Genomic DNA, 9,908 nt, shown 5'->3' with positions numbered 1-9,908 from the left:
AATAGAGAGTTACAATATTTAGATATATGAGATATAGCCAAATAATGTAACATATTTGATGTTATAAATTTGTAACTTCTAAATATTACCATTTATTGTGTAAATTTGTTGTTACACAATATTGAGATGAATTTCATAAAGACATATGTTATATGGCTGTTAGAGATACGATTTTAACCCCAACAATGTGTTTTGGGAGTTACAAAATCATTTGGAAGGGTTTGGAACCATTTGGAAAAAATAGCACAATTTTAAGTGCTGAAAATGGTCAGTGGCCGCGGTCTATGGGACAGAGACTAATGGTCGCGGCCACCAATGTCTCTGGCCGCGGCCACAGGCCAAAAACTGACCATTTTTTCAGTTTTTTCAATCTTTGTTGAACGTCTCAAAAATCTCAAATAACTCCAAAATCTCATTTTTAATTCCATATTAATCCAATTAAACATTGGTAATAGCCATGGGGTTGATGGAATTTGAAATTAAAAGGGTGTCTCTAAACTCTATAAATAGGAGCCTATAGCTCACTTGTAAGATACAACTTTTCTATCCATTAGAGCACTTGGCTAGAAACACCTTGAGACTTTATTATTCCAGAAAGCATTTCCTATAATCTGTGAGAGATCCCTTAGTGCTTGAGTTAGTGGGAAATAAGCTTTTGGACAAAGGTTTTAAACCTTGTTCAAGTTGGTGATCCCCAACACTCTTCACTTTGATAGTGTGAGTGAGAGTTGCTTCTATTTAGTTTGTTTGTTCTTTCTTTCTATTCTATTTCTCTTCATCTTCATATTATTCTCTTTTGTTTATTTGTATTTCTTGTTTTGAGTTGTAATCTTCTTCTCTTTATTTCAAACATTTTACTTTACATGTAACATTTTTCTTTAAGTTGTATTTTCACTATTCTATTCTTTTTCTCTTCTTCTTGCTCTTTAGTTTATTTGTATTTTCAGTTATAGAGTTGTAACCTTATTCAATCAATCAATATTTATTTGTAATATAATGTCTAGAGTTGTAATATTATCTTACCTATTTCCATTGAGACAAAATAATTTTTCTAACAGTTGTCACTTTATTGTTTCTATGTCGATGTATGTCCTTGTTGGGGATGACTTAGTTCTTGGGTTTCTTTGTTACAATATTATATATGGCTTGGTTGATTGTTGTTGGATCATTTGCTTTGTGACATTTGTGTCTCTGTGAGCATAACTTGACCCATAGGACGGTGTCTCCTATTTAATCATTGAATGATATTTTATTTCTTTTTAAAAAAAATGATCATCGACGTAGCCTAGTAACATTACACCTCTCCTTACAAAGAAGAGATTCCAAGTTCAAATCATTCCTCCCACAATGTCAAAAAAAAATAGCATGAGAAAGAAAATTAACCAATATTTAATTAATATGAAAATATAACTTATAATTTGAGAAGGAATGAGAATGAAAATTACATAAGGTAGCATTCCTCAATCTCAAATTGGTGTGGCCCACACATTTCATTCTCATTCTTTTAAGCAAGTAAACATGAGTAATGATACTTGTTCTCTAATCCGATAATTAAACACGCCATAAGTGTTTGTGATGTAGGCAAGGGCAGCGAAAAGGTAGAGCAGTAAGCACCATGTTGGTTTGCGTATAATATACATAGGCCTTGTTTGGCATGGCTTTGGAAGAGCTTTTGAAGACTTAAAGTTACTTTTAGATGTGTTTGGATGAAATATAAAAATATCTTTTTGAATTTAGAAAAGCTTTTAAGAGAAGTAGTGACTCACCAGCTTTTTCAGGAAGGACTTCTAAAAAAACACGGGAAGCTATTTTCTTGTTTTAATGAATCTTTCATAATACCTATTTTACCACTATTTTTTATAAAACAAAAAAATAAATTACATTTTTATCCTAAATTTTGAAGATAACAGTTATATAATACGATTTCTTTTTTCTTAAAAAGTATTCTATCTAATTTTTCTAAAAAAATTTACGTACGATTTTTTTTTTTAGTTTTTATTTTTCTTATTATTATTTTATATATAGAATTTCTTTCTCTAACGACATTTAGATTTTTATATTTGAATATTTAATTTAAAATTTTAGATTTTTTGTTAATTACGTTTAGATTTTTATGATATTTTATTTATTAATTAATATTAATTCATATATGTATGCAATTAGATTTTTTATCTTCAAAAGAACGATTAATTTTCAAATTAGTTCAGACATAACATATATTATAATTATTATTACTTTTATGCAGTATATACCAAACACCCTGAAAAGCTCTTCAACAAAGAAAAAAGCTCTTTCAAAATATAAATCCAAACAGGAATTAAAAAGCTCAAACTTTTACTTCTCTTCTTCTTATGTCTAAACGTAAAAGTAAAAGCTATGACAAACAGGCCCATAAATGGCTTTGACCATAGGGAAGAACGAATGCACTAAAAAAGTTCAGTCTACATACTTTTTTTCAAAAAAAAAAATAATATAAATTTTTTAATATGGAATTTTACTAAAATACTATAATCATAAAAAGTTTTAGTCTCAACCACTAGTATAAATAAGAATAAATTTTATATTGTAATAAGTTATAATATTTACATTTACAAAATATACTTCCACATAATAATAATTGTCTTAATATTAAATATATTTATATATATATATGTTATTTTATATATTTATGTCATTTTTATTTATTAATATTTATACATTAAATTTAACATATTTATTAATTATTATTTAATTTAGATTTAAATGTGTATATTTTTAATATTTTATTAAATTATAACTTTTTCATAGTAATAAAAATATATTGGTCCCAATATTATTAATAATATTTGATTGTAATTAGTTCCCGACAATGTATTTTTGACTTCTTTTTTTCCATTTGAAGCAGCAATTACGACACTGAAGTTCAACTTTACAATGCTAAGACATATTAATTGGAGAAAGAAAGAGAGATGTGTCTTTTCACTATTTAATTATATGGGTTTCTCTTGTAAGTATAGTCTCTACTGTATTATGTATATATATAAATAGATAAGTTGCTGCTCATTTTGTTTCATTGTCTGTGTATAAAGCTGCAAATCAATAAGCTGCGCCACCTTCTTTTGTCCTTTTGTTCCATATATGTCTATTAATTGCACCGACTAATATATCTCTCATCTTTTTAATATTGTTATATGTATGTGGTCAAATGTTTGAGTATAAGTTTTTTTGTCTTTATTCATATTCATGTTTTTATTCTTTCTATTGTTTCAAATTCAATACATTTTATAATTCTTCAATTGTTTTAGTTCATTTTATTTTTTTATTAAATTAATTATTTAATATGATGGCTTATTGTTATATACGTATGTGGTCAAAAGTGAATAAGTTTCACTTAAGTGTTTTGTGTCACCACTCCTGTTTTCTCCTTATTTCTCCCACATCTAAGTAAATAAGTCAATACAATTGTAGTAACATACATCGAATACCTTTAAACATTAAACATTATCATTCATGTATTCAGCAAAAAAAAAAAATTACTCATATAATAATAATAATTTGTTGGGATTAAAGTCTTTGACATTTTTATTTAAGAAGTATCATTTATTTGATATGATCGTAGTTTCTTATGTTTTTTTTCAGTTAGTTTGATATATTAGTATCTTAATTATTGTAAAAATATATAGTATCACCATTTTAAAAAAAAAAAAAAACGGTGGATTTCATCCCTAAATAAATAGTTTCTTCATTAAAAAAAAAATTATTTTTAGGCTTCTAATAATAAAAGATCAGACGTGCTATTGAAGATTTATGAATTAAACTTTTATATATTTATATATGTTAGTCCAAACATCACTAACATTTTTTTTTCTTTTTTATTAAAAACATAATATTATACTTCTATTATATATAAAAATCTATTTATCTAAGATTCAAAAAAAAAACATTTCAGTAAAAAAAAAAAAGACGAAGCAATTAAAAGAGTTAATGCAACAAATAAAAGAGTCAATTATTATTATACTATTTTAAAATACATGAAATAAGAGTATAATAGATTTAAAATATTATTATTGTAAGTAAATGAAATGACAAATATATTTGGAATATTAATTAGAAGGTAAATTTATTTTAATAGTAATTTTGTGATACAAATTTCTTTCAAATATTATAGTTATAATTGTATGTTAGAAAAAAAGAAAATATATATATATATATATATATATTTTAAAGGAAGTTGATGTGAGTGATATGAACAATATATTTTTGTTAGAATATATTGTGTTATATTTTTTGATGTGACATATATTTAAATTAATTTGAAATATATTTTTTACATACTAGATTGGTGTGATAAGTATGTTAGTTTTCTTTTGATATTTTTACTTGATGTTTCGTTTCCAATGTATATAATTAGTTTTTTTTTAAAACAAATTACTTAATGTAATAAGTGTGTTAGTTTTTTTTTTTTCTATTGAATCTCCTGGTTTAAGTTTTCCTTACACCTGATTGGAGTTTTTTAGAATAATTATTTATCTATAATTTATTGATTTGCAAGGTGGTCATGATTATTTTTTTAATGGGAGAATGAGGCATTTTATTTCTTCAAAATTAATAAACTATTTGTAAAGTTGTAAATAGTTGAATTAAATTTTTAGAAAAATATTAGTTTACAACAAAATTATCTTCTCACAAAATATCAATTTATTAAACAAAGAAAAATTAATAAAAAATTCCTTAAGTTTTGAAGGCGAGAGGTGCTCTCTGGTTTCTCCATGGCGAGACACAAGAAGACCAGCCAAAAGCCTGCTACTAGATCTAAGGTGACTGAAGCTCCGTTGCTTCAAGAGTCGTGTGAGGGACAGAGGTCTGGGCTAGAAGATGATATGCCAGATGAGATGGACGAAGTGTTCACAGATTCGATGGTGGAGTTTCCAGAAATTGAGAATCGAGGACCAAGGGAAATTGATGAGGAATCGACTGGAGATAAGAGAATCGGAGAGACCTAGTAGGACTTGGCTGCTGGCGAAAGTGAATTTCAGAGCCAGGCGAAGGACAAATGGGCTCAGTTTCGATCCTTATTACCAAATCAAGGAGGGGCTAAACTCAAACTTGAGGAACCCCTCATTCGAGAGGGCCAAAGAATTGCTCAGGTGGACTTGGAGGAGATCCAAGTTGAAACTTCATTCTGGAACTCAGTTATGGTGTGTATGGTTCTTGGAGCCAACCCTCCATTGGCTGTTTTTGAAGGCTTCATCAAGAGAATTTGGGGTAAGCTAGGTATTGACAGAATTGCTCGACTGAATGCTGGTTTTACACTTGTGAAATTTCGAGATGAAGCAACTATAGACTTGGTTTTGGAAGCTGAGGTTCTACACTTTGATAGAAAACCGGTGATAGTGAAGCCTTGGTCTGCTGATTTAGACACTCTAAAGGCAGCGAAATCTGTGCCAGTTTGGATTAGATTGCCAGGACTTGGGCTGCAGTATTGGGGCACAAAATGCTTGAGTGCCCTTATGAGTACAATTGGGAACCTGATACTTGTAGATAAAGTTACTAAGGACAGAACTATGGTGCAATTTGCTAGAGTGTTAATGGAGGTAGTGATAACAGAGGAGATCCCTAAAACCATTCAGTTTCTCAATGAGAAAGGACAACTAATGGAACAACTGTTGGAATTTGAATGGCTACCAACTTAATGTAGCGGTTGTAGAGTTTATGGTCATACGGAAAGAATGTGTAATAGGAAGCAAAATGAGACTTGGAAGCAGAAAAGCCGAAATGGTGAAGAAGAGACTAAGCAAGATCCTATGGAACAGAAGTCTTTAAAAGAGGATAATGGTGTTCCTAGTGGGGGTAATGTTGTTGGTTCACAGAAAACAGTTGCTAAGGAATTGTCTGAGTCCCAGGATGTGTCAAAGCAGCATGGTCATGTGACAGATTCATTGCAGCAAGTTGAGAAACCTGATAGGACTTCCAACGACAGATCTTCTTCTGAATGGACTACCCCTAAACGGGTAGGGGGATTTAAGAAGACCAAGCTAAAGGCACAAAATAATCTGAAGAATTCCTATAGTGCTTTGCAAGAGAAGGTATTGGAGGTTACAAACTTGGGACTAACAACAACAAGTTTATTTCATGGAGAGTCACAACATTCTTAGTTGGAATGTAAGGGGTATTAATAAAAGGGAGAAACAGAAATCCTTGAGTTCGTTTTGTTTTGTTAATAAAATTGGTCTAGGAGCCTTGTTGGAGGCTAAACTGCGTGGTGATAAAATTGAGAAAATGATGAGCTCGTTTTTTATTGGCTGGAATTATTTTTCAGGTTCAGCTTCTGAAGGAAGAATCCTGCTCATTTCGCAGAATCATTGGGTTTCTGTTGAGATTTTGAAGGAGAGTGACCAGTTAATCCATATTTGTGTTAAAGAAGTGAAGTCTAATAAGACATTTTGTGTTACGTTTGTTTATGGTAGAAATTCGATTGAGGAGAGATTGGCGCTTTGGGTTGATCTCTCTAGGTTATATTTCCCAGCCACTCCTTGGCTTGTGGCTGGGGATTTTAATGCAGCTTTTGAGGGTAACGACAGAGTTGGTGGACGCACCATTTCTGCCCTTGAATTGGTGGATGCTCAAAATTGGAGAGCCTTGGGATTGGTTGATGAGTTGTGCTCTAGAGGGTCTCATTACACTTGGACTAACAAGCAAGCTAATGAGGATAGAATCTACTCTAAACTGGACAGAGTCTTCAAAAATGAAGAGTGGTTGGACTTATTCCCTCAAGCTGAAGCTGTTTTTAATTGGGAAATGCTCTCTGATCACTGTTATTGCATTATCAAATCAGGAGCTACTATCAACTGTGGTATTAAGCCTTTTAGGTTCTTTAATATGTGGACTGAACATGGTAACTTTAAATACATGGTGATGCAGAGCTGGTGCAAGTCGAGTAAAGGGTATGACTGGATCGAATTGCAAGGAAATTGGGTAGGCTTAAGATGGTCCTTCGCAAGTTCAACAAGAATACTGTGGGAGATGTTGCTCAGAACTATATTTCTGCCAAGGATAATTATCAAGCTGCTCAATTATCTCTTCAAAGCAACCCTCACTCGGCAGAGTTGCAAAGAGAGGAAATGTTAGCAGGTAAAATTTTTGCTTATTATGCTAGAACATATGAAAATTTTCTTAGGCAGAAAAGCAAAGTTAATTGGATTCGGTACGGGGATGATAACACGACTTACTTTTATGCCTGTTTAAAGCAAATAAGAGCTGCTAATTGTATCACTCCAGTTGTTGCTGAATCTGGCCAGCTAATTGAGAGGTTTGATGATGTTGTGGCTCACTTTCGAAAAATTATGGGAAGCCCAAGTAATGCTTCGGTGCCTATTCAGCAATCTTGTTTCAAACTTGGCCACAGATTGAGATTGGACCAACAGATCGGGTTAGTGAGGCCTTTTACTAGAAAGGAAGTGAAAGACGCTTTGTTTAGCATTGGCCCAATTAAAAGTCCGGGGCCGGATGGATGGATACGGGTCGGGCTTTTTCAAAGCCATGTGGAGAGATATAGGAACTGAAATCTCAGAGGCCATATTTGAGTTCTTTAAGCGGGGTATTTTGCCTGAAGAGGTCAATAAGACTACCATTTCTTTGATTCCTAACATTGAAACCCCCACTAAGGCAGCAGATTATAGGCCCATAGCGTGTTGCAATACTATATACAAATGTATTTCTAAAATGCTTTGTGGTAGATTGGCGAAGGTGCTTCCTAGTCTAATTAATCAAAATCAAGGAGTGTTTGTTAAAAACAGATTGTTGGCGCATAATATTCTTATTCTTCAGGATATTATTAAGGGATATAAAAGGAAAAATATTTCTCCTAGATGTGTGATGAACATAGACTTGAGTAAAGCCTATGACATGTTGGATTGGCACTTTTTTGGAGGACATCCTCATTGCGTTCTGTTTTCCAGCCAAGTTTATCAAGTGGGTGATGACTTGTTTGAAGGACCCTTCTTATTTGATCCTAATGAATGGTAGGATTCAAGGGGGATTTAGAGGTCAAAAAGGGCTTAGGCAAGGGGATCCAATCTCCCCGTTGTTATTTGTGCTAGCTATGGAATATTGTACCAGGCTGTTATGTCAAGCTTCCATGAACAAGAGTTTTAGGTATCATCCTAAATGTAAGCCTCTGAAGATTGTTAATCTTTGCTTTGCCGATGACTTGGTCTTATTTTGCAAGGGAGTCTCCAACCCAGTTCAGATTTTGAAGGATCATTTCACTGAATTTTGCTTGGCGTATGGTCTATCTGCCAATATGGAGAAATCACAGGTCTATTTTGGGGGTTTGGCAGATAGAGAGGTTCATCAACTGTTAGACAAGCTCCGTTTTTCCGAAGGGTGTTTTCCTTTAAAATATCTGGGAGTTCCTCTTCGGACTACAAAATGGAAGGCTGGAGATTGTGCTATCATCATTAAAAAGATACAGTTGAAACTTCACATATGGGCTAGTCGTCATCTCTCTTTTGCTGGGAGGGCTCAATTGATTAACTCTGTGCTGCTGAGTATCAGGTCTTTTTGGATGAGTATTTTCATTCTTCCTAAGAGTGTCGCTAAGGAAATAGATCGTTTATGCAGGAACTTTCTCTGGGGGGTAGCAATATCGTAGTAAAATGCATCTTACTGCCTGGGATCAAGTTTGCCTGCCAATGTGCATGGGTGGTCTTGGCTTTAAGGAGGGACTCAACTGGAACAAAGTGCTCCTTGCTAAATTTGTTTGGGCTGTTTCATTTAAGCAAGACATTCTTTGGGTGAAATGGGTTGATTCCATTTATCTGAAGGGTCAGGATTTCTGGGCCTATAAAATTCCACAAGATGTGAGCTGGTATTGGAAGAAAATTGTCAATCTAAGAGCTGTTTTTCCTTCTAAAAATCTAGAAGAAGCAGTCAAAAATAACAAGATTTGCTTGAGAGATTTATATAATAGGTTACTCAATAAAGATAGAGTAACTTTTGCTAATGTGGTCTGGTGTTCCCTGACTTTGCCTAAACATAGGTTCATCTTGTGGCAAGCAACTCTTGGTCATCTTCTCACTCGTGACAAATTACACTACTACGAGATGAAGTTGTCTTCATTACTCTGCCCAGTTTGTGAAGAAGAGCAGGAATCTCATTCCCATCTCTTTTTTGCTTGTCCTTTCTCTCATCAGGTAAAAGCTAAACTGGAGGACTGGCTGGGAAGGGATTTGTGGCCGAGCATGTATGATAACTGGTGCTCTTGGATGGTTGGTAAGCCTAAGGGCCTGAAGCAGCAGATTGTTGGTGCAACTATAGCAGCGACTGTTTATATGGTTTGGAGGAATAGAAACAACTGTATCTTTGAGCTTAGCTCTCTGTCTGTTGGCTATGTTGTTCAGATGATCAAGTATTATTTGTGAAATAGACTAACTAGACTTCCTAAGCAGAAAATTAGGAAAAATAACTTAGTCTTTTTCGAGAGTGTTGTTCAGTTGTAAGTTTGTTTTGCTGGCTCTGTTGAGCTTGGTTTGTACTTGATTTGTTGGTGTTTCAGTATATTCATATTTTTCATCAAAAAAAAAAAAAATTGTCAGAGAATCAGAGGAGTAATTAAATACATAATAATAATAATAATAAAATCTTAAATTCAATAGGTAACTATCAATTTAATTTCCAAGTCCAAGAGAACCAAATTATTAATTATGAACTATTTGTTTATATTATTATTTATTTTCTTCCCGTACAAGAATTTAAAATAAAAATATTTTTTTTTACTCATTTCTTTTTAAATCACTTTTAGTCTTTTGCCACAAAATGCTAGAAAAAAAATTAACATTATTAATGGGTTGGTCGTAACTAATGGACGAGTCATTGACTAATATATATATATATATATATATATATATTTGTTAATAAGTTGGTGAAAG

At 32.4% G+C, this 9,908-nt stretch overlaps 1 protein-coding gene across 1 annotated transcript; it reads left to right on the top strand.

Moving 5' to 3' along the window:
- The first annotated feature begins 6,965 nt into the window (after positions 1 to 6,965).
- On the top strand, positions 6,966 to 9,401 carry LOC133824364 (uncharacterized). Its single transcript, XM_062257247.1, has 4 exons — positions 6,966 to 7,408; positions 7,716 to 8,000; positions 8,098 to 8,535; positions 8,633 to 9,401. Exons 1-4 carry the CDS (start codon positions 6,966 to 6,968, stop codon positions 9,399 to 9,401), a joined length of 1,935 nt encoding a protein of 644 aa, XP_062113231.1.
- Positions 9,402 to 9,908: the final 507 nt, after the last annotated feature.

Source organism: Humulus lupulus, chromosome 3 (genome assembly GCF_963169125.1).
Source record: "Humulus lupulus chromosome 3, drHumLupu1.1, whole genome shotgun sequence".
In the NCBI taxonomy this organism is placed as follows: domain Eukaryota; kingdom Viridiplantae; phylum Streptophyta; class Magnoliopsida; order Rosales; family Cannabaceae; genus Humulus; species Humulus lupulus.
The sequence above is the reverse complement of the archived record's forward strand: the minus strand, read 5'-3'. Positions and strand labels throughout refer to the sequence as shown.

Bases quoted from the DNA above. Each gene is read 5' to 3' on its own strand.
- LOC133824364 (XM_062257247.1), top strand. From the start codon at position 6,966: ATGGTCCTTCGCAAGTTCAACAAGAATACTGTGGGAGATGTTGCTCAG. The intron at 7,409-7,715 runs GTTAGTGAGGCC...GCTTTGTGGTAG, and splicing joins AGATTGGACCAACAGATCGG to ATTGGCGAAGGTGCTTCCTA. The intron at 8,536-8,632 runs GTCTTTTTGGAT...GCAATATCGTAG, and splicing joins TCTGTGCTGCTGAGTATCAG to TAAAATGCATCTTACTGCCT.